The 24526-nt window shown below is 34.5% G+C and overlaps 1 protein-coding gene across 1 annotated transcript in view; it reads right to left on the minus strand.

Moving 5' to 3' along the window:
- SLC9A9 (solute carrier family 9 member A9) overlaps window positions 1-24526 on the minus strand; it is a gene marked incomplete at its 5' end in the record, with an annotated part of 96066 nt that overhangs the window by 65531 nt on the left and 6009 nt on the right. The window contains one exon of the mRNA XM_015821872.2: window positions 20078-20231. Coding sequence (XP_015677358.2) covers window positions 20078-20231 — 154 coding nt within the window. The remainder of the gene's footprint in view (window positions 1-20077; window positions 20232-24526) is intronic.

Raw genomic sequence — 24526 nt, forward strand, 5'->3', positions numbered from 1 at the left:
AAAGATAAATGAATGAGTGTTTTTTTTTATCCTTCCTTAAAATAGAACATATATGATTTATGGTTTATGTTTCTATCACTTTTCCTATGGTACAATTAAGAATGCTTATTGTAAGATTTCTATGTGAACTGTTGAAATAAACATTGTAACATGATGTTAGTGTCACTGATTAGGTATTAATTGACATATTGATTTGTCTTATACTCATTAAAATGCTTTAAAGGAACTGTAAATGGTTTAACATAATTCAATGTTTAACTGTTATTGTTCTTAGACAATTGTTTTAACTTTAATTTTTAACCATATGTCTATCATATTATATCTGTGTAAGTATGATGTACTGTACATATACACATACCTATCTAACTTCAGAATGTGGACACCAGGACTAGCAATTCTATAACAATCTAGAGGAAACAATTACAGATCTGTTATAAAGATCACAGCTATTGTTTTAAGCTTCTACAATCAGAAATGGTGAGACCTTCCCTAGTGCAAGAAAACTTCTGAGATTCTCGTTGTATATGTCCCATATCTTTCCTTTATGGTAATGAGAACAACACCATAATTGGTTACTGGAATGGTGATTATATCCTTTCACCTCCTTTCCTCCCCACTGGTGTCTGAAAGGGACCACACAGCACTGGTTGAAAACAAAAACTAAGGCTATGATTTAATCAAAGACTCTTTAATTGGATAGGCACAGCACATAATTGAGATACCTCCCATGAATACAGATATCTTGAACAAGACTGCTATGGGCAGCACAGGAGAAAAAGCGGAACATCATTAATGAAAAACATTCTGTTTAGAATATTCATTAAGTTAATGGTTACAAAGCTTACGTAACTCCCTTGTCCTGAATACATGCCTTCTTACTAAATCTGAAGCAGATTTATTTACCTCATTTTCAAAATCATGTCTGGAAATTGTACTGTTGGTCACTAACAGAGACATAGCATCCAATAGCATGCTCTTATCTTATTCTGGTATTGAATCTATTCATATACTGCTTACTTTTTCAAAAGTTAGCTCAATTTGGAAAACTATTAAGGGGGCATAATCCATAGTGAAATTTTAAAAACCTGAGGCATTCCACTTATATCTCTGGGTGTTCAAAATAAACTTATGGTATAATGGACTGGGCAACTGAGTGCTCTCATAATGTTTTGCACTTCAGCTCAGATAATATTTAGCCACTATATTTAATGATACATGATTATGGCAGATATCTGGAGGGGATCAGAATGCCTACCCTCTTATACAGTAATTCTGATTACTATGGATTACCAAATTCTCCTTTGCAACTTTCTAATTTTATTTCCCTACAGCTGAGAAGGCCCAATTTATTTTGCTATATATGACTGAGGCCATGATCATTGGAATAATATCCAGATTAGCTGTTAAATACTTCATCACTGGTACAATATTTTAATGACCACATGTGAAAACAGCAGGCTAGTTTAGTTTAAGATAGTACAAACAGTGAGGAACAGATAATTACACTTACCATGAGGAGGGGACAATCTACTTCACCTCTTATTTCTAAATTATTGTTTTCATTTTGTTCAATGTTTGCAATGATCTTTTCCATTCACACCCAGAAAGTCAGAATGTACAGTTTATAAATGGCTATGATGTGTCTTCCACCATGAACTAAGTGTGCACAGTTGAAAAATAATGTGAAATGCATAAACATACATTCTGATCAGGTCCATTCCTATTTTTAATGAAAAAGTATCTTAATATTTAAATTATTTAAATTCAAAATATTTATCGGTTCTAAATATAGATTTCAGAAACCATATGTATGTATTGTACATTTCTTGAGACATCAGCTCTTATTTATTTTGGGAAAAAATGTGGGACATAGCTTTTGACTTTAGCTCTATGTACTAAAAATGGAATCTTGCAACTCAAGTCACTATCAAATTATTTGACTGCTTTGTCAAATAATAATCATATGGAAGCTACCTTCTGCCATTTAAGATCAACCATCAAGAGTAAAAGAACAAGCAATCTAGAATTATGTCATACACAAGCATTTGGTAGAGCAGCCATCAGATGCTGTGATGAGTCCATGACTACAAGTATCATAAAAGTGCAAGCAGTGGTATTCCCTATACCTGTGGAGGAAATAGCTTGAATTATTATCCTATTCAGGGCACATTATGTATAAACCTAACTTTCTGGAGAAGGCCATAATAATGGGAGAGGAAAGAGAGGAGGATAATCAGCAGTAAAGTGGAGAGACTAAGTTACAGTGGTGAATATACTATTGGAAGACCTGAAAAAACAGGCAAGGGATAGATCATCATGGAGAAAACTTATCTACAGTATATGGTCACTAATAACTGAAAACAAATTTAAGGCACATAATGAATATAAATTATTAGAAGGGAACAGAGAAAACAAAGATCATTAGAAATATTCATTTTTTCAGAGATCAATTATTAAGATATACTTTGAAAACTGATACAATGGAGCATGCCACATCTTAGCAATGCTAAACAACCCTGAAACTGCCAACAGTCTTCCTTGGAGAATAATCTTTTTGGCCATATTCCATTGCAGGCTGAAATTACAAGAAGATACTGCCAGGCAAATATTCAGCCTGCCCACATACTGTAATGCTCCATCATCATTTAGGATCACAGAACAAGTCTTTCATTTAAAAATATATATAAAAAATGTCACTAATCTATTGGCTATCTTATGGAGAATAAAGCATCACATTTTAAAATAACAGATGGAGCAGAAATTCTTGTTCTACATTTAGTTTACTTGGAGTTACTTCTGATCATTTATCTATGTCATTTTTATATTGTCAGTAACTGTTCTTGCATGTTTTTATGAACGGCCTTAAGCAAATTTAGTCAACCATGTGTTAACTGCTCCTTATTATCTGAGACACTAATGTAATGGTTGACAACACACCTTCATTTCAATCTCTTAAGCCTTTATCTTTTTATTGAAGCATTTGGTTATAATCCTTAAACTATATTCTTTACAGTATTATGTCAGATTGTACTGAGATTGTACAATTGTTTTCTACTGCAGACTTTTACAATCTGCAATTTGGCAGTCTAAACTAAATATATCAAACCATGTGTGGCCTCTAGAAACAGGCTAACAAACAGAGAAACTAACAATGACCTAGGAGGCAGATGAGTTTCCTCTGGCTTGATAGGTTATTTGTCATGCCAGTCTGTACTAGAAACAGATCCAATAACAGTATCCAGTACTGGAAAGCGATCACAGATCCCCTGCCATGGATGACTAGTGCATAAATTTATGCCTAGTATCACAGACAACCAGATCTGTATGCAGTAAATCTAGCCCCATATATAATTTAATTGTGAACCGCAACATGACTAGCATTTTTGATACCTGGGACAGATACTTAATAATAATAATAAAGTTGGAAGGGACCTTGGAGATCATCTAGTCCAATCCCCTGCTCAGGCAGGAAACCCTATACCATTTCAGACAAATGGCTGTCCAATCTCTTCTTAAAGACTTCCAGTGTTGGAGCATTCACTGCTTCTGGAGGCAGGTTGTTCCACCAATTAATTGTTCTAACTGTCAGGAAGTTTCTCCTTAGTTCTTTGTTGCTTCTCTCTTTGTTTAGTTTCCATCCATTGCTTCTTGTCTTGCCTTCTGGTGCTTTGGAGAATAGCTTGACTCCCTCTTCTTTGTGGCAACCCCTGAGATATTGGAACACTGCTATTATGTCCCCCTCATCCTTTCTTCATTAAACTAGACATACCCAATTCCAGCAACCGTTCCTTATATGTTTTAGCCTCCAGTCTCTTAATCATCTTTGTTGCACTTCTCTGTACTCTTTCTAGAGTCTCAACATCTTTTTTACATTGTGGTTACCAAAACTGGATTCAGTATTCCAAGTGTGACCTTACCAAAGCATTGTAAAGTGGTATTAACACTTCACGTGATCGTGATTCTATCGCTCTATTAATGCAGCCTAGCACTGTGTTGGCTTTTTTGGCAGCTGCATCACACTGCTGGTTCATCTTTAAGTAATTGTCCACTAGGACTCTGAGATCCCTCTCACAGTTACTTATTGAGTAAGGTAGCCCCCAGCCTAAACTATACCTGTGCATTTGTTTTTTCTTGCCTAAATGTAGAACCTTGCTTTTTTCACCATTGAATTTCATTTTGTTAGATACAGGATCCTTCTGTATCTTAAGCCTGTCTTCTGGAGTGTCGGCTATTCCTGCCAGCTTGGTATTGTGTGCAAATTTGATGAGTTCCCCATCTATCCCCTCATCTAGATCATTGATGAAGATGTTGAAGAGCACTGGGCCCACAACAGAGCCCTGGGGCATCCCACTACTCACTTCCCTCCACGTAGATGCAGTTCCATTGAGGACTACACACTGAGTACGGTCAATCAGCCAGCTACGAATCCATCTGGTGGTGATGCTGTCTAACCCACATTTTTCTATCTTATCAAGTAGTAGGTTGTGATCTACTTTATCAAATGCCTTACTGAAGTCCAAATAAATTATATCCGCAGCATTCCTCTGGTCCACTAATTTTGTCACTTGGTCAAAGAATGCAATAAGATTTGTCTGGCATGATCTGTTTTTGACAAACCCATGTTGGCTTTTGGTAATGACTTTGTTTGCCTCTAGGTGTTCACTGATTCGTTGTTTGATTATCTTTTCCAGGCTGATATGTCTGTAATTTCCTGGATCCATTTTTTTTTCTTTTTTGAAGATGGGAACTACATCAGCTCTTTTCCAGTCCTCTGGTAGTTCCCCAGTGCTGAAAGATATAGTTCAGTGGTTCTGAGATCACATCTGCCAGTTCCTTGAGAACCTTGGGGTGTAATCCATCTGGTCCTGGTGATTTGAACTCGTCTAGGCTGGGCAGGTGCTCACTTACCATTTTCTTCCCTATCTTAACTTGTGTTTCTAATCTGTTTTTTACAGTACTGTTTTTAATAAGTTGTAAAGACGGATGCAAAAAACAAGTTAAATAGTTCTGCTTTCTCGCTGTTGCTTGTCACCTTCTTGCCACTTTCTCCCACTAATGGGCCAATCATTTCCTTGACTTTTTTCTTGTTTTTTACATGTTGAAAGAAGCTTTTTGAATATTCTCTTCCTTCACTTTTACTGAATAGTATTGTCAACTGCCAATTGGTGTACTGGTAGCATCAATACAATCCACACCCTCAAGTAACTAGACAAATGCATCTCCTTGTTGCTTGCACCTGGGGCAGACCATTTCCATCACCTCACTCTTGTATGCCACTGATTGTGAATAAGATCTTACACGTGCCACTATGACCTGACTGGATGAAGACAACACTGGAAATGGATTAGGTAGCTAATGGAGTAGAGATGGAGGGGAGGAAATTGGTAATGATAGGTGAGAAAAAGTATGGGAAGGGATTGGGGGAGTCAATCATTTCAGGGGATGAGAACATGAGAATTTGGTGTCAATCTTGATTTCCAGCTCACCAATTTGAACTCACATATTAGGCAGCTGAATTACTGGATATGCTGCACTCAGATTGATGCCTACTCCTGCTATGAGGAATATGGGAGGAATTAAAATCAGGCTTCTAGATCAGACTGCCCAACATGGGAAGTGCAGCTTTCAGCAACTTCGAACATTAACCATGATTCCTAAGAATACCATAATTTGCAATTCAAATATATATGTGAAATAGAACAATATATATTCTGCCGTACATGCCAGAGAGAGCCTGCATTGGGAACATGGTGGTAAATTAATATGGTGCTCCTATCCTTAGTGATCAAGATATAGCTACTGTTGTTTGCACTTTTTAAAATGTAAGATTGGGGATGGGGGCAAGTTACCTGAGGGCACCTCTGAGACCTATCTCAAACCAGCAGTCAGGCTTAGCTCTTATGACATTAGCCTTCAAAGTAACTCATGCTGATACTTGGATATTCCACAGTGACAATAAAACTGCACCAGCTATGTTACAATTAAGATTTAATTTCTTCTCTTGCATGGATTAAACTTCTCATTAATGTGATAAAATCATGCTATTCCATACTACTGTTTTGATCCCAGTGCCAGCTGGATCATACAGATGTATAAAGCAAACAATGAGAGATGAAAAATAAAAAAGCCAGAATCTTCTTGCACTTTGTTTAAAAAATAAACAAACCAACCAACCAGAGAACTTCAGGTGTTCCTTTAAGATTACATTTCTACCAATACTATAGTTCAACTGTCTCTTTGAATAAAGAAAAAGACCACGTCACTACTAATATTCTGTGTTTAAATGCACTGAAACCAATTACTTCCTTGCTGAGACAAGAGGTAACTTCCCATTTAAATCTTACAAATATACTGACTAACAAATTATTGTTGGGATGTTATTTCTTTGAGAATTAACAATAAAAATGCCATGTTATAGTATAATTAGCTGTTGCTATATATTCTCATCCATCCTGCACTACAGAGGACTGTTTTTAAAAGGTATGCTATTAAGGAGCTGTCTTAATTAACCTTTTTATATTCAGTCAATTATAGAATAGTTTTATAGGCTCAATAACATAACTTTTAAAGTATTCAATTTGGCATTTATTGTGCTCAGCACTGCACAATTTTTGTTTTTTTAACAGGAGTTTCTCCATCCATACATATATAGTATGTTTATTTAATAATCCAATCATTTATAAAGTGCATTACTATACAATCTGATACCTTCCCATTCAATTCAATAAATCTTACTCCCTAGTAAGTGGACATTGGACTTATCAATGCTCATTACCTTGTCTAAGTCATAGGCTTAGCATGGGGATAAATTACAAGGCATCCCAAATTATTATAAATACAAGAAAACCCAGGAATCCCAAAGGATTTTCATATGCATGTAACACATTCACAGCATTTAAAAGGTGCTGGTGAAATTGCTTGAGAAGCTTGTTAGAAATGCTTTATTTAAACATGTTAATTATCCCATTATGTACACCTGGAGAAAACTATAGTTATGTAAACATAGACTGCAAAAAAAATCTGGAAGCACATAGATAATGGGCATCTCCACAGGACCTAGCTCCTTTGGCCCATAGCTTCTTTAGGGAGGGCAAAGTGATAGAGTTAGCAAAATGGTGTAGTTGAAAAAGGAATAAGAGAAGACTGAGGAGCAGAAAATGCTGTGCCTGTCTCCAATCAAGGTGGGAAGAGTACAAAAAGGTACTTATGTGACTACAATAGTAGTTCTGTTGATCTGATAAGTGTTGACTTTAACTAGTTTATATGGTGAAAAATTTATAATACAGATAGTTCTCGATGAACACAATTGGTACCAGAACTTCCATTACTGAGTGATGTAATTAAATGAGTCAAGCTCAATTTTGCAACCTTTTTTTGCCATGGTCATTAAGCAAATCACTTCATTATTAATCAAATCTGGCATCCTCAAGTGACTTTGCTTGTCAGAAATCCCCTGAGAAGGTTGCAAATGGCTGCAACTTGTTGTTGTAAAATACAAGTCAATTGCCAAGCTCCCAAACTTTGATCATATAATTCTGAGGACACTGCAACAGTCATAAATGTGAGGACCAATTGTAAGTTCCTTTTTTCAGTGCCGTTGTAACTGTGAACAGTTGTTGAATGAATGGTCATAAATTGTAGGACTACCTGTAATGTATATTCTGCCCAGAGCTCCTCTGTGAGGGAGATGGGAGGAGTTAAGAAGTTTGATATACTTCTTGGTACCTTGGTACTCAACTGCTTTGAAATTCATCAAATTTGGTACTCAATGCATTTTGACACAAACATTTTGTCCCGATACTCATTGTTTGGTACTTGACACGTAAGCTAGAAGTTTAAGTGTCAGCTGCCTTGTGATTCACAACATTATTCCTTATGGAAAAAAATTTGTTTGGTACTCATTGCTCTTGTTACTCATTGTGCCTCCTGGAACCCATTAAGAATGAGTACCAAGGTTCCACAGTATAAATAAAATTATTAAATATTCAGCTAATTTTCTTTTTATTTATTTGGATTTGTCAGTCTAAAGCTTGTTAACTGAATGTGGATGCTTTTTTATTATTTATGTTTTATTATTTATGTTATTATTTATGAAAGAGATATTGTTTTGTGATTAGAGAAATTGTAAGTATGTTTGCTAGTGCATTAATGTGCCATACATATTATTTCATGAAAATCCTAAATATAAATGCTGTGGCTATATATTGATGATTTTATTATGCATGTGAGCAACTTTGAGCATGAAGTAAATATACCAGTTATTGAACCATCCAAGATCACAGTCCATAAATAATTATGACTTTTCTGAAATGCCTAGAAAATTAATTTTGATGGAATGACTTATTACATCAATCACACAGCATAATACCTATCAACCAAATGCTCACTTTAGCATAACAAATAGAATAGATTTTTCATTGCCCACTGATTCGCTAGGAAATGAACAACTATAGCAATTCAGCCTGCCTTTTAGTCTTTATATAAGAAGTTAATCTATCAGGCATGTACTGAGCAGAATAGTTTAAGGTGGTAGTCAAAAAAGGGATTAGAGGAATAGGGCATTCATTCTATTTGACTTTGGGGATTGATTCAGATTTAGCAATTTTGTGTTCCAATTTTCAGTTAAGAAGCTGCAGCAAAGAACATCTATGGAGATTCTCAGTCATCCCGGACATGGTTGTCCCAAAGATGCTTTTTTTTTCACAAAGCAACTGGACTTTCTTGTTTTTCTTTGAAGATGTTTCACTTCTCATCCAAGAAACTTCTTCAGCGTTGACTGGATGGTGGGAATGGCAGGATTTATACTCCTCACAGACAGCTGGTCACTTGCATTTTTTTAGCGAATCATTAATACTATCTAGAGGCTTAACCGTGTTGCCAGGATCATCTGAGTATGTGGACTTTGCTGTCTTCAAAAGAGTGGCTTTTGACTTTTAAATGCAGATGAACTGCTGAATCATGTCCTGATGGGTTTGTTCTCTGTTGTGCCAGGCATTTATGAAGTGGTTGTTATGAATCATGCCATTCCCCACCATCCAGTCAGAGCTGAAGAAGCTTCTTGGACGAGAAGTGAAACATCTTCAAAGAAAAACAAAAAAGTCCAGTTGCCTTGTGAAAAAAGCACCTTTGGGTGCAGCAAAGAAAGTTGTGTTTCTCCCGAATGACTCATTGTCAGCCTTCCTCTGAATTACTAAAATTGTCCTGTCTAACAAGCATACGGTGACTCATCCAGGAACCAATGCACTGAAATTCTCACATTGGTGTCATTAAGGATCCATGGTAGGATTTTAAAAAATATCTAGTCTGAAGCTTGAAAATGACTGCAGAAACAGGTTATCAATTTGCTGTTCAATTACATACTACTTCAGAAGTCTGGTTCATGTTCTTTTATCTCAGCCAATTTTTGATCAACCTCTACTGGATCATGGGAAACTTGAATTATAATTTCACTGAGTCTTTCTTTAAAAAGATCCTTTTCTCTGTTAATTGAGTCTTCTGTCTTTCCAGCAGCAGTATTTGATGTCAGTCAACAATAGAAAGAAACCCTTATGACTCATTCTTAATATACATTTACTTTGCTTTATCAACAAGAATAAAATGCAAAACAGAAAAACATACATTCAACATTAACAACAACAAAAGACAAAAAAAATATGTATAGAAAAGGAACAAAATGCCCCAAATATCAAATCAATTTAACATTAAGCATAAAGAATCCACCCTGGCTGGATGCTGAATTTTTTTTTAAAAAAACCCCTGATAAATTCTCCTCTCCTTTACAGAACAGGTCTACAAATAGTCTTAAGCTTTCTCATCCCTATTTAACAAGAATACTATATTATATAAACAAATATTCCAGATGAAGGGATCTCCATTTGATAATCAAATCAACCCAATATTTAATCATATATAAAATTTTTAAAAAAACAGCCAGCAGGTTAGCCCAAATACTATTCTCTTAAGACTCATTCTTAAACAATTGTTTTAAATAATCCATTTACTGTTCCCTGGCTCAGTAACTATTGTTCTATTGAACTACCTACTATACTGTATACATTAACTGTGGTCATATCTTTTGCATCTATCACTCTGACTGTTTCTTCTCTTTTATACAAGATTATCAAATTTAGCATAAAGTGAGCATAGATCAATATAGCCTAATGTGTAACTAAAATGAAACTGGTAAAATGGACAGCAGCATCAGAGGCTGAAAATTGAAGAAAAATTGTAAAATTTTAATATGTTTAATATGTTCATTCATGCAGGTAGCTTACTGAAGGAAAAAGCAGCCTGCCATTAATGGAGAACATGGAAATCTGTGGCAAGGGTATAGTGAGCAAGCACTAATTCCAAAATTAATTAGTGAAATTGTCTTTGAACAATCACTACAGAGCAAAATGCATAGCTAAACTGTGAAAAGTACATAAAACACAATATAGGCGAGTCATCCATCCCCTTGTTACTTTTACTGTATCTCTACTCAGACCATTATATGGGGGGGGGGGAATGACATGGTTGTCCTGAAAACAAGGGCAAGCTATTCACATGCCCAGTCTTGATTAAAAGTTTACAGAGAACAAATGTGTTAATTATTAGGCACATTGCATTTAATTACAGGCTCTACAGGATCTTTGAATCAGCAGAAGAGTGGGTGGGGGGAGATAGAATTTTTTTAAAACTAAACTTAATTTTATCTTGCTAGATAAAATGCTAAATTAAAGAAAGTTTAATGGAACATGTTTTTTAAACTTGTTTAGAGGGGTGTCAGAAATATGTTTTGGTGAAAGAAAATGGGTGAATAACCTGCAAGATGAAAACCAATGGGTTCATATGCAAATTTATCTAAGTGCAAATAAACAGAAGCTGATGTGTAGTTCCTATTAATCTCAATTCCTATCCAAATTTCTTTGCTTATGAACTTGTGAATCATTCACTTGTATGAACGATGTTTGAGCTACTTTGACAGGATTTTATTTTAATGAAAAATTAATCAGTGTATTACTGTGACTTATGCTGCAAAAGCTCATAACATAAGAATCTCAGTTAACAGTTTTTAAATAAACATTGTAGTCAAAATGACATTGCTCTGATACTCTGTGAAAATTATGACCATACATAGCCAGAATAGTATTTCCTTTTTCAATAGCAAATCAATGTATGTGTCACTCTGAGGAAATTATTTTTTCATCTCTATGGAAGAATGATATTAGCTGAGCGGCATTATGAAACAGAGAGTGGAACTAAGTTACAAGAAAATCTCTTCTCATTTAATTGCATTTTTCTTTCTTAAAATGACATTTCTTCACAATGACAAATGAACAATGAGCATGTGCCAACAAGATAAATAACTGGGTGCACTAACAGGAATTTTGAAATCAATGTCCCATTGATCAATTTAGCCCATTTTAAATGATATTGCTTGATGCTTTGTTTTCCTTTTAAAGGAAGAGAATAGACTAGATCACAGTTTTGTATGCAACAATAAAAAAATATTTCTAAACAGTTTCAGATAGTTTCAGATACTGATACATTAGGAAAGAACATGCCCAATTAGAAGATCATATTGTTCTTTTTAGATGTACTTCAGTGATGACTATTGGTATCAATACAGAATTACCATTGATAGCCCACTATTTTTCTTCTGTTGAATCCTTTAGTAATCCATAGGAGTTTGTCTGAGGAGTTTCTCTGAGACCCTAACAACCACTATTATAACACTGTGCTGAAAATTTCTATTTTTATAATCTATCATCATTCTGTCCAGGAGAAAATAAATATATTTCATTTTTTTTCTAGATGAAAAGAACATTAATTTGAGGACTTCAGAGAATGTGCTAACAATTACTTTAAATATACATCTAACCTGTTTTAGTATATAACGGAAGATGGAAACTCTTTCTGTATAATTTTCCATCAATCTTTTGTGATCATCTGAGGAAATGCATATATGGTTGGATGGAGTTTTCTTGAGGTGACTTGCTTGAACCTTCTCTGTTGCTGCTCAGTTTTTTTGGGAACGAGTTTCTTGCTGAGCAAAAGACACACACCTCTTTATCAGTTTTAAAAGACTATGTCTTTTTAAAACGGGCCTTTAATTGGTGATTTCATTTTATAAAAAATATCACCAATTTTAATTCTGAGTTAATGCTTTACTGTCAATTGATGAGATACCTTGATGCTATGTCCCTCTTCCACCTTTAAAAAAAATCCAAAAAACCCCATCAAAACTATCTTCAGGCAAACCTTTTCTTTCTGAAGTATTGAGAATGTAACTGTTTTGAAATTACTCCATTAAAGGAATAATAACACGAGTAGATATGATGTCATTAGATTCTTCCACTGCTTTTCAATTTAGCAAAAAAGCTTCTTTGAATCCCTGCAATCTTAGTACAGAATGAATATAAAACACTGATGGGTTTCAAAGCTTGAATTACTCTAAGCAGTTCAGTTACTTCTTACATCAAGTAATCTCTATTAAGAGGGATATGATGAATTTAAAGTACAATATTAACATTTAAATATGTTACAAAGCTACAAAGTTACAAAGCTATCTATTATCTACCTAGTGAAACTGCAAGACTATATGCTAAGTGGGTTGTGCAAACATGGTCTTTCTGAATAGACAGACATTTTTGTATGGATCACTATTAATGAAACCAATATTATTATTCAGTTAATAAGGAGAATGGGAAAAGTGTGTAGTAAAGAATCTATTTCACACAGTTTTTTAATATATATTTTCAGTGTAATGTAGAGCTGCCTGAATCTGCACTATATTTTATGCTGGTCATCTGTTCATTAGCATGGGGGAACTGACGCCTTATGATGTTTGTAGATTGTGAAGTATGGTTTTCCATGCTCCTAATTTAATGTTGTTGATATCAAATATGTAATTCTTTTCTAGAGCACATATTCAGATCTGTCTGGAAAAACCAGGATCTGGAATGCTTGTGTAGCATCTTGTTTATCTTTCTTCCCACTTTTCTTACTGACATGCCCAGTTGCATGCAACCACATAAACAAGGGAAGAAACCCTCTGGGAATTGCTTCACATATGACATAAATTCTGGAGACGAGGCATGCTATATAGTTGATTACTCAGTGATCCAAGAAGTGTAGAGACGATGAATCTGAATCTGAATTGTTAATGAGATGAAGGGTCCTTGATGTTCTCTGAATTTGTTTTCTTGCAGACATTTCATTACCCAAACTAGGTAGCATTATCATCTACAAATATTCTCCTTTATTAGTGAGATTCACACTTTCTATTTTATTACAGTTGTATCAACATATACATAATGTTAAAACTAAGGAAGGAGCTACTGTGGTCACACAACATGGTAAGATATAGTTTGTTTAACAAGTGTTTACTAATTCAAATTTGCTTAATTCATACAACTCATTAAGTTATAAACCAAGGCTGGAAAACCAAATTGGCTAGGTTCATAAATCATGCTAAACTGCAAATAAGCAAACCGCATTATGACTTAGTAATGTATTTATGAATGTTCTCTTTATGGCTTCTTTAATAAGATGGCAGTAGAAATTGAATGGATATTTTTCAGATACCAGAAAATTGCTGAGATATCTGCCTTATTGCTTCTCGCTGTGTCTCTATTTAGAATTGCCTGGTAAATCTCTTATCAAATTAAATATCACAAACCTGTTAAAGGAATAATATTAGCCAAATGCTGCCAACATGACTACTGTGTTTATGTGTTTTTTATGGCACACCATGTATATCAGGATAAAATCATTCTTATGCTAGGAACCTCAGAAGGTGTGGGTATGTATATGTGTTTGAATATTCACACATTAAAACGTGCCAATTCACAGCATAAACTCTTCTGTGAAAATGCATCATATAGCTACTCAATTTTACTGCATAGCCTATCTCCATACCCAGTACTGAATTCTTGTTGGCAAAGTAACTGTATAGTTAACTTGAGTCTAAATATTATTGCATTTGGGAATAATTCATATATGCATTGAAAGTATGAAATGTATTCCTACCTTTTATCTGTTTTAAGTTCCGATATTGCCTGGTGTATTTTAGTGTTACTTATCATTTGAAAATCTCTCAGAATCACTTGGATAGTGAGATGGGAAATGCATAAATTTTATAAATAAAATACATGTATGAGAAATGTTATGTTGCATATAATAGGCAATGCTAGCTAATACTCACATTAATTCAATGGAAGCAGTTGCTATATTGACTCCAAAATGAATACTTAAAAATGGAACTGTTTAGGAGTAATATGTAAGATATTAGTGATACCTTTGAAGTTGGTGAACTTATTCTCAGTAGCTTTTTTCAACTCATAGTTTTTTATAACTTTAAGAAACATGAACTGTATCTGACCCATCAAAGAAAACACTCATGTGTACCAATAAATGTATCCAGATTTATGTTCCTAAAAGCACTGCTGTTCTTTTTCAGTATCTTCTGATTTAGGACACAAAGTGATTCAATTATACTGATTTCTGTGATGTCAAATCAACCCATTTCAACTAGCAGTGTTCAAAAAGACTCTATGGACCAAAAAAGAAGCCTATTATATAACTTTGATTTAGAAAATGTATATATTCCCTTCATATGAAGACTTTGTTAGAGGATAATATTATATCTGAAAACATCCTCTAAAGAATTTTCTGGACTACAATAGCTGGAATGACTATGAGGAGATAGCCAGAATATATAGAAAACGCTTTGTTATCATATAAGAACCATAATAAGGGAAAATAAAGGACTTAAAAAGTGCCACTAAACATTACTACACAATGTAGTATCACAGGTCACATCTTTCCCTATTGTCAAATTCATGGTGTTTCTATGGTAGTAGTATTAATCAAGGAGCAAATTGCAGCTGTGAAGCTACTAGGAAGCATCACTTATAATCGCAAATGTTTCTATATACATACACGAAGTATGGAAATAGAAGACATAAAATACAGTTTATACCTGCCCAGAAATTCATAAATTGGAGAATGGAAATCTTGTTGAATGTGTCTGGCTAAGAATAAAAGGAGAAAGTGTTTCTGGGGAAGATGGGAAATATTCTGAAATAATGGCACAGAAAATATAACAGCTTCCATTGTACAATGTGCTGGCAGTTTCATCTTACACTGTTTAATCACTGGAATGTGAAGATGGTAAGTGGATGAGAATGCTTTTATGAGGTCTCTGTCCAATGAAAGATTCTAACCAGTTTCTTGGTCTCCCAAAATGCTTAGTGAAATGAAGCAACTAAAAAGACAGCCATACCAGTGTTTCTCAAACTTGACAACTTTAAGATATGTGGAGTTCAGTTCCAGAATTCCACCACCATTTTCTGGCAGGTGAATTCTGAGAGTTGATGTCCACACATTGTAATCAAGGTTAACAAACACTGACCTAGAGTAATAATGGTAAAAAAAACCCCTAGATGTTGATGTGACTTAGCACTTTATTCATGGAGAAGCATCAATGAAAAAATAAATAAATAAGTAACCTAAAATATTGATTAGCTATAGATTCAGCATAAGAACACACACACACACGTATGTGTGTGTGTGTGATACAAAATTATGACAAATATATGTTGGTCCCTATTACCATGATAACAAAAAGGATGTTTTAATTTAGATACATCCTACTGTTGATCATAAGAAAATAAGGAAATTTTATCTAACATTTATATATTTAGAATTTGGATGAGAATAATTTCTTTTATGGATCTTTATTAGATTTTTCTGGGGTGGTGTTAGTCTTCCTGGGCAGACCAGAGAGGAAACACTAGATGAACTAATTCTATTTACTGTAAAGCTACATTAATAGAATCTTGCAAATCTGAAAGTACAGCTCTCCTGCCATCTTCTTTACTGCCTGAGAAACTAGGGAAGGTCCTTTCTTAGCCTCTTGCTCCACCCACTATCCAGCTGGGGGCTACACCCTCTTTTATCCTAGGCAGCATCTCTCCATGTCTCCCAATGTCTTTCCCACATAAGGCGCTGGGGGTAGGTGAAATAACACGAATAAGGCACTTCATTATGTATGATTGTAAAAGTTCATTATGAAAAAGCTACAGTTGTAGCTTGCAAGACAATTTCCAGTTTGAAAAGCAAAGATTCTTTGTGACAATATAGTAAAAGATCAGCATCTGCTAAGAAAACCCACTATGAAATACATTTATATGTGTTTGTTGAAAATATTTGCAGAAAACTCATATGCTGTTCTTCTGTTTGCAAGCCTGTTGCTTGATGCTGTGAGATTTTGTTGGTGCTAAATCTTTGTCTAATTATCTATCTATCTATGAATGAAATAGCTCATAGGCTGAATCCAATGAAACCGTGGTAAATTTGATAAGAATGATGGACGCTTGAGTTGTATTTCCAAATTACAATGAACTTGGCTGACATTGAAGATAAGAAAAAGCAATCAAAATATCCGAACAACACAATTCTCATACACAGTATGTGGGTCCTGACATTTTTTCTTTATTCTTTACACCAATAGAGATTTTGTCAGCATGCTGTTTATCTAAGCTTCTTTATTATACTTCCAATGCAGTTATTTTCAGCTAGTGTTTTATTGCAACAGTCTGACATGATTGTAAACAAACAAAGCTTGAGCTATATTTAGAATCAGCGGTAAGAAATAGTTGAATTACAAAGCAATAATGCAAGCACATTCTTCCTTGGTGACACTATTAAAACTTCTTAAGTGACTCCTTAAATATACTATAAAATAGCTGGATTTATCTGAAGTTCACAGATATATTTTAACAATATGATCACTAAGAGATGACACTGATTTGTAGATAAAAAAAATAAAGTTATATAGGAAATTCTAATTCCATCCTCTTCTTTTGACAGAGTGGTGGTTAAGAAAACAATGTTTTTTATACTCTTTTTCTTTCTTTCTTTCTTTCTTTCTTTCTTTCTTTCTTTCTTTCTTTCTTTCTTTTTTTCTACGATTTTTCTAGTTAGATATCTTTTTTGATAGAGAATTCACTAACAAGGTATATACTAAGTACAACTTTGTATTCAGGTACATTATGTTACTTAGGAATTATTTCCATAATTCCATAATACAGCATTAACCTTGTGAACTCTCAAGCTTTCTCCTTCCATTATATATTCAAGATGGACAGTATTTAATATTTATGTGCTATGAATATGTAGGGGTGTGGGTACATATGTGTATGTATGTTGTACATATGTGTACATATGTTGTACATAGTATGTTTAGGTGTGTGTCATGTATGTGTTTCACTTTGAGAGCGGGCAACTAAATTTCATTTTTGATGTGTGCCATTGTGCCCACAGTAAAAAAATAACAATAAAGCTTATCTTATTTCGTCTCGTCTCGTCTCGTCTCATCTCATCTCATCTCATCTTATAAGCATGGTCCATCTTATTTTGTCTCGTCTCGTCTCATCTCATCTCATCTCATCTCATCTTATCTCATCTCATCTTATAAGCATGGTCCATCTTGAAACCTCAAACATTTTCTATCTCTTCCCTTGAACTATGAGATCCCTTCCGTTGGGCTTCAGTTTTAGAACTCTGCATGGAATGTGTGTATTTGTGTGTGTGTGTCCCTATGAACAATCCTGCTGTATTACCAACAACTGCTTTTAAGTTGCAATATACTGTAGGTTTCAATGGGCAATACAAAGCCCACTCAATTTCTACCATGTTCTATTCAGTTTGGGTAGGAATAGATAGCTAATATCACCTACATATTGATAACACCTAACCCTAAACTGGCATATGATATTATCTATTCAATTAATGCAAATACTAAGTAAGATTAAAGAAGGAACTCAGCCATGGTACATGCAATAATTGAGTGACTGTGGGCCTGGTTTCTCCATTTAATCACAAATTTGGATCAATCAAGTCAGATTGCAGCAGAATCACCACAATGTCTTCAACCCTTGCAGGCAATTAAAACGGATACTATGTTTGATGGTATCTTGACTTGCAGCAGAACAAGGATGGCCATAGTCCCACCATCCACCCCTCACAACAAGCCATTAATGATAGTGGCCAATGCTACTTTTCTAAAGTTAATAAAACATCACTATGGCTTCAGGAACTGCTTCTCAGGAATCATTCTAAAGTTTATTATTGAAGGCAAAAATTCATGTTAACTCATAATTCCTTATTGCTTGGTCACTAAAGCCTACTTCTCCATTCTTGAAAACTCTTAACATCAGGAACTCTTTGAAGGGGAGGTTTGTCAAAGGGATAATGGAAAAAAACCAACTTTTTACTTTGTCCTTATGGCCAGTAAGGCCTTTAGATATATTGCAGTGGTCTGATATTGGAACACTCTGATGAATGGGCAATATTTGTCACTGTTCTGAATGTTGTATTACTTTCTAACAGGTTGATTGAGTATTGATAATTATGTTGAAATATAGAAATACTAATATGGAAAAAAGAGATATTATAATCTCAGTTACAAAAATACCATGAAGGAAGAGAGGCAACAACAACACTAGAATTTTTTGTCCTGTTTTAGATAGCTATCATTATTTTTTCCAGTGATCTAGGTCCAATTACAGATATAGAATATGCGATCCTCTAGAACCTGAACAAAAGTTCTCTTCTTTGACCATGATAGGCAGAAGCTAGTTAATGGTATATGTTTCCCTTCTCTAGTCTAGCTTATTCTGAATGGAAGTATTATTTTCCTTTTAGGCAGCTGCCAAGGTAGAGCCAGTCTGTGATAGCTAGATACATATGGCCACTGGGCTTTAGACACTTATGTCTGAACCAGATTTAAACACTTGCAGATTACCTGTGTTGCCACTGTCAGATTGATTTAAGACTCATTTAGCAGAGGGCTATTTAAAGCTGAGATTTTCAAGATGGATTTAAATGAAAGTCCTCAGTGGAATAAAAGCAGGTAGGATGGAATCGAAGTCCCATAGAAAGCATGTTTTAAAAATTCTCTGATCTACTCAGTATAATATTTAGTAATATACTAAACCTATGGAACAGATTCTCCAAATGTACACAGTGTATTCTGAATGTTATGACAGTAAATCTTGGAATCTAAATGATGACCAAATGGAAGCACTGGAAATTACTCTTTGTTGCTATGTAGTCCACATCTGGATTTTTGCATCTAATGTTTAATAGCTCTAGTTTGTCAGGGTTTTCTACTCCCAAAATTTACTATGCATCATACTACTGCAATGTTGGTAAGTAGCACTATTAATTATCTTTGTTTAAAGGATACACACACACACACACACACAAACAAACATATATTACTGTAACTCAATTAGATGATCTTTCATTTTAAAAATCTAGATTTGTTTTGACTAAACAATAAAAGGAAATAATTTATGATCAGAAAAGTCATTCTGAATGATGCATCTAAATTACAATTTACAACAAATATAAATTGTACAATGTCATATTTATTACTAAAAAAACCCTTCTGTCTTCAAAAAGACAATTTCCATTAAAACCCGGTGCAATAACACGTATTCAATCTACACTATTATTTAATTGGTTAATTATTATCGTTAAACAGTCGTTTCCAAAGGTCAACATACCCACTTCGTTCTTCTTTTAATTTACTCGTTACACTTTTCATATACGTTATTTTTGTCATAAACAGTAGGTTGAGACTTTATTAACCGTCCTCCGTGGTTATGACTGATTTTAATCCTGATATTTATATAATCAAATGTCGTGATTTTCTCAAATTTTCAGTCTTCAAATGAACCTCAATTACTACCAGAATGAATGAAAATAGCTTAAAATTTTGAGACTATACTAGTCTTCGGGTGCCACTCTGAAGTAGGCTGATTTATATAAAACACATCTCCAGATACACACTCCAGAAAAACTAGTTAAATAAGAAGTAAGAACAGGAAAGATGCTTAAAAATATTTCAGAACATCACCCACCAACATTGAGATCCGTTTTAATTATTCATGGCTATCTATCCTTTATATATGACAACCCCTCTCTCAACAAAGAGAGAGTATTGCTAAAGGAAAAGGGGTAAAAAGTAATTGGATGAACAAATAATTTTTATTAGAAGAAATTATAAACTAATGAAACTTACCTGATTTGGAGCCATGTAAGCATTGATGTAGTGCCACCTCCTAACACCCAGACTGTGAAGAAGACAATTAGTAAAGTGGTTGTGAACATCATTTGCTTAGGTTGAGATTCTGTGTCCCGAATAGCTAGCGCAAATGCTATTGCACCACGTAGGCCTTCAGAAAAAAAGAAAGGGAAGAGAAAGAACATAAAAATATTGTAAAAAAAAACTTGGAGAGAAGCTCAAAGTTTCAGATATATATATTATTTTAGAATGTAGAGTATTCCAGATTATGTCCTAAGAAGGGAAATAATTACACAGGAGAGAAATGGTTTAGTGACCAAATGAGAGATGGGACATACAGGTGAGACAATAAGGCTTGGAAGGAAAAATCCAGAGAATGCTGTGGAATATCCTCCCAGTGGAGATCTGGCTACTTCACTCCTTGTTAGTTTTTGGGAAACTTTTGAAGACTGAGTAATTTTAGAGAGCCATCTTTTGCTTTCATATTGACATCCTTATTTTATTTTGTGTGGTTGTATTATTTCATTCTTGTGTGTTTTTATTTTGTACCATGAATACCGTGTTTCCCTGAAAGCAAGCCCTAGCTTGATTTTTGGGGGTGGACCTAATATAAGACCTACCCCCAAAATAAGCCCTAGTTTTGGGGTGACTTGCACATCTAAAAGTCAAGCTAGGGGCTTTGGGCTGGACCTGCCTCATGTGCCCCACACCCTCTTACCATTGCAGCCTGCTTTGCCTTGCCTTGACAGCCCATTTCTTCTGCGGCCGAAGGAAATGCCTCTGCAGCTGAGAATGGAGCTCCGGCTAGAATTTCGCCATCAGAGGCCTTCCGGAAAGGCCTCTGCAGCCAAGAACTGAGCTACGAACCTGTAGCTTGGTTCTCAGCTGCAGAGGCCTTTCCAGAAGGCCTCTGATGGCAAAATGCAGGCTGGAGCTCCATTCTCAGCTGCAGAGGCATTTCCTTCGGCCGCAGAAGAAATGGGCCGGCTATACAGGGCTGTCGGTGCCGCTGCTGCAGCAAGGTGAGACCGTGGAAAAGGGTTTGTTGCAAACATGAAGAAAAATTCAGCACTAAATCTAATAAGTGACTTCATGTAATATAATAAATTATTAGTTAGAAGTGAATATTGCTTAATTCAGGGAAATTAAACTGGAGTTAGTAAATACATGTGAAAGTATTGGCTTAATTATAAATGAAGGATGTCACAGAAATATGAATTAAGGTGATCTTGTTTGCTGCTGGTCAGAGAGTATAAATGAAACATATGGGATAAATGCCAATGTCCCAGGGAAAAAAATGGATAAAAGTCCTGAATGATTCCTTCTGCTCTTTTGGTGAGAGTGGATTGCAGGCACAATTTCAGCACGGACATGATCATAACCTATTGTGGTGTACTCATCCTATGCCATTAAAAAAATATAAACAGTTTTCCTTGTGAATAGCCCAAGAATTAATGCACTGCATGTTATTCTTGAAATCCTGAAATTACACAGCATGTTTACAAAAACAGATTTCTAAATCACTTTCTATGGGAAATTTTTAATTTGAATTAATATTACATCAGGTATTCTGATAGTGCTTTGACATTTATTTAGGTGCAGTGATTTTATTTTATCTTCTGAATGGGCATTCATCTTAGAATTCTGCATATTCAAAGTTTACTTTAGGATTTTTAGATGCAGCTCATTTTATTGGTTAGAGAAACAAACTATTAGGTCTTACCTTCCTCTGTAAAATGATGGGAGACTTTTTTTCTCTTTTAAAATTATACTGTATATATATATATGAAGTTATCTAAAGTGTCTTGTTTGAATTACTGGTTTAATTTAGAAGAAGATGTCTTGTTACATTGAAATTACAATTTGCTTCATATATTTTTTCCCAGAGAAAAATAATGTAGGTATTATAAAAGGCTTGTTCCATGTGTAAAATACAGTTACTTCTTTTATGTATTAAGTACCCATGAGGGTTCCTTTCCACATTGCTGACTCTCACTTAGTTTATTTATTGTATAGATCAGTGCTGATTTATGGAATGGAGTTCATCTCCATCATTTTTTTCTATTTTGTTTATTTTGTATGCATTGGAGTTTAGCCTTAACTTAGTTACAAGATTGCAAAAGCATCTTCATATTATAGCTTAAAATCAACCTTTCATTAAGCATCCTTATCTAAACATTTTAAATTCTCGTAGTTGTGAACATTTGTTTATTAAAGGAAGACAGTTTTAACAAAGAATTTAATCAAGTTTTAGAATCAGAAACCATACAACTCCATCCCAATTAGATGAATACTTTAGCACATAAGAATGTAAAAAGATTTCTGTTGGATTAGGACATAAATATTAGAACTTCAAAGTAGGCCAGGTAAGGATAGTCCATGGTATTCTTTATGGTCTTGGGATGAAATGACATCCTATATTAGTCAATATATAATTATTGGATATACTCATTAGGAACTGAATGTTGGTGTTAACCCTGGTCTTAAAGGTGACGATTCGTTCCGTCAACAATTTACTCAGTGTGGACTAAAATGTTAGAAAAACCGTAGTAAAAATTCACTTAATGTACGGCGTTAAGTAAATCCAGCTTCCTGCATTGACTTTGTCAGAAGCTGGCCAGAGGTTTGCAAATGACAATCACTTGACCTGGGTATATTGCAACCATCGTAAATACATGCTGGTTGCCAAGTACTCATATTTTATATATACATATACATGTGTGGGTGTGTATTTGTGTGTACACACATACACATGTCTGACAATTATTCTTCCCTCCCTACTATACCAGAGAAAGTCAAGATAGTGGAATTTTAATTTTCTTTCTTATGTTGTGTAATTTGCCATGTTGAGATAATCTTTTGGTAATGATATGAGCTCAAGTTTTGTAACAATTTTTGCATATTTCCTCCAAAGTCATGTCTGTATTCTTTTAAACCACCTCCTTTCTTAAACTCAGTTTCACCTTTCATAAGAAAATAATTGAACAGTTTTATGGGAACAAACTACAAGAGTTTTCCTTTACCTCAAATAGCAGCTGTTCTAGATCACTAGACATACCCTGCAGGTCTCCCCTGCTTTCCTGAAATCTGATGGAGTGATTCACACTACTTTCCTATGAAACTCCCCAGTCTATCTAGTAAGTCCTACAGCACAGAGATAGGTGCAAATTAATTATTTGTAAATCCACATGTTGGTGGTACTGTAATAATGCTTCATCAAGTTGGGTCTTCCCACAATATATTCAAAATATAATAATCTTAGCCTGTCATTTGTGCTTTTAGTGAGAACCATATATTGATTTGCTCTATGAAATACTTATTTTTCTTCTTGGCTATCCATAGTCTTCTCAGAGTCTTCTATAATACTATATTCAAAAGTGTCAATAATATTCGTATCCTGCTTCTTCAAATCCAACCACTGCTTCCATAACATGTAATATGGAATAATATTATTTCCACTGATATTTGTAGGAATAGATACACCATTGCATCTGAATATCTTTTCCTTTGTTTTTTCCTTTGTAGCTGTCCTACCAGGTTCCAATTAAGGGTGTACATCTTAACTATTGATAATCAATTTTAAAGATAGAAACTAACCACCACTTCATTGTCTTAATTGTAAATTCTAAGGCTAATTGCTCTCCTGTTTTGATTAGTTTGGACTCCTTTATATTTAATCTTAATTCCATTTTTTTCACTGTGAACCTTGACTTTTATTAGAGCTTTCAGCTGGGAATACATACTCTTGATCTATATTCCTGGTGGTCTTTGTTCATTTTTCCTGTGAATACACTCCACTCCTTTATGATTAGGCAGCCATGGAAGGATTGAGAAGGCTAAAGAAGCCAAATAAAACTTTCTAACATTGTAGTATATAGTCACATCATGGAGAATATTGTTTTCCAGGATAAAATTTAAAATTAATCTTCTTATTACATAGAACCAGGTTTAGAAGATTGGTCACAATGTGCCTTGTCTGTCAAAAATGTAATCTAAACTATTAATTGCACAATCTCATTTAAGCTTTTGATGCTTTTCCCCTCTCCACCTTCTTTATCCCTCATTGCTGCTGAAACTAAAAAAATAAAAAGGAAAGGGAAAGACGATGACAAGGTTTTGCGATACTTATATCTACAAAGTATTTTCTCACTTCCATTAGTGAAAAACAAAGAAAATGAAATGAACATTTAGTTGCTTTTCAGCAGCTATCTAGAGGTGATCAATTCCTCCCTCTTCTTCTTTCAAAAAGTCATCACCTGGATATCCCCACATTAAGTCAGAATTTGAACTTCATGCCCCAAATGGTCCTTCCTATACTATTATTCTGTTATAAAAATAAAAGTGTATTAAAACTTCCAGAAAAAATAGTCTCTTAGTCTTCTATCCCCAAATAGCAAAGAATCTTGGGGTTCCGAAAACATTAGTTATTGTAGTACAAACATTCAT

This window comes from Protobothrops mucrosquamatus, unplaced genomic scaffold (genome assembly GCF_001527695.2).
Source record: "Protobothrops mucrosquamatus isolate PMUCROS unplaced genomic scaffold, P.Mucros_1.0 scaffold1415, whole genome shotgun sequence".
In the NCBI taxonomy this organism is placed as follows: Eukaryota; Metazoa; Chordata; class Lepidosauria; order Squamata; family Viperidae; genus Protobothrops; species Protobothrops mucrosquamatus.